Source organism: Mycetomoellerius zeteki, unplaced genomic scaffold (assembly GCF_001594055.1).
Source record: "Mycetomoellerius zeteki isolate Tzet28-1 unplaced genomic scaffold, Tzet1.0 scaffold761, whole genome shotgun sequence".
Lineage (NCBI taxonomy): Eukaryota > Metazoa > Arthropoda > Insecta > Hymenoptera > Formicidae > Mycetomoellerius > Mycetomoellerius zeteki.
Window position 1 is genome coordinate 1 of NW_017257788.1, and position 1,563 is coordinate 1,563.

General features: G+C 30.9%; 1 protein-coding gene across 1 annotated transcript in view; it reads left to right on the plus strand.

Moving 5' to 3' along the window:
• Positions 1 to 5: 5 nt before the first annotated feature.
• The window catches only part of LOC108729565 (nose resistant to fluoxetine protein 6-like), a gene marked incomplete at its 5' end in the record, with an annotated part of 10,396 nt that continues 8,838 nt past the window's right edge, over positions 6 to 1,563 (plus strand). The window contains 5 exons of the mRNA XM_018458737.1: positions 6 to 49; positions 622 to 787; positions 991 to 1,070; positions 1,151 to 1,246; positions 1,315 to 1,444. Of these exons, the coding sequence (XP_018314239.1) occupies positions 6 to 49; positions 622 to 787; positions 991 to 1,070; positions 1,151 to 1,246; positions 1,315 to 1,444 (516 nt within the window). The remainder of the gene's footprint in view (positions 50 to 621; positions 788 to 990; positions 1,071 to 1,150; positions 1,247 to 1,314; positions 1,445 to 1,563) is intronic.

Consider the following 1,563-nt stretch of genomic DNA (forward strand, 5'->3'; position numbering starts at 1 on the left):
GAGAGAAGCTGAACGAGTTCTTTGTCGGAATAATAAAGAGATATATCCGGTACGTTTCCAACGTTATTTTGATTGACGCGAACAATGAACAAAAACGACCCTACTGAAAAAAATCATCATAAAGTCACATAGTTGCACGCGCGCGCGATGAAATCATGTAATTCATTATTAAAACATGTAAATCACGTAACAAATTATTCCAAATCAGTACGTGATTTTTTTAATTATATATATTGAAAAATAAAATGATGATGTGTCCGTTTTTCTTCCATTTCTATTGTTCAACTCTTTAAAATTCGATAAATATAAAATCACATAATTGATGAAATTATTTCTAATACCATGTGATTTTTCAAATTACATCATTTAATAAAATTGCGTACTGATTTGGAACAATCCGTTACATGATTTACATGTTTTAATTACATGATTTCATCATATAACGTTGTGATATGATTTTTTTCAGTATGGGACGCTGTAAGTATGACAACATCAATGATACAGTAATGAGAAGAATAACAGAGAATGCGATTTAAAAATTCAATTTAACTATGAGCCAGATAATAATAATAATTACTTCCTTTATAGTTGTTAAAATTAAATCTAGAAATTTCTTTTAAGGTTGACACCGGCTTACGTAATGATGATAGGAATAGTGCAATTAAATTCAGTTTGGTACGACAAGACTTCGCAATTCTACGTTCAGGAAAGACCGCACGAAACTTGCTCGAAATACTGGTGGAGAAATGTCTTGTACATACATAATCTGTTTGGTCATAATACGATGGTACGAACGCCAATTTAGGCTGCGTTTCAAAATTTACTACCAGTACTGAAAACCTATAGTGCACGTAACGCAGACTATTGATTTTCAATACTGGCAGTAAATTTTGGAATATACCTTTAATTATAATATCATTCTGGCATCACATACTCAGAAGCTTGTAAGAGAGACTCCTTATTTCGAGTCATATTGAAATTTTCTTGTAGTGCTTGTCCTGGAGTTGGTATCTATCCAACGATATGCAATTCTTTATAATCGGTCAGGCGCTTTTAATTCTGTCAACTGTGTAAGTTAAACGTTGACTGTGGAATGATACATATTTTCAACGCATGTATCTGAATAAATAAAAGCTTATACAAATTTCAGATATTTTTATGTGACTGTTGTCGTACTAGGTATAATTTTGATAGGCTCGATCATCTTGAGCGGTTATGTCTCATACATTTATGAATTTGTTCCAACGTAAGTTTAAAAGCATGTTATTAAATGTGAGAATAATTAAGTAAATAAACGCTTTTCTGTTATTGCAGTTTGGACGAACAGAACAGACTTGCAGATGTCTTATACTTTCCACCATGGATCCGAATTGGCCCATATATTATTGGAATGATTACAGGTTACATTATAGTAAGATTTAACAAAAAAATTGCATTGAAAAAGGTAAAGTATATAATAATTTATTTTCATGTAAGAGAATTTGATATAATCAATTGTTGGAGTTATAGAGTATGTAAGCTACCGATTAATAAAGTTCGGATGATAATTAGAAATTGTTATTT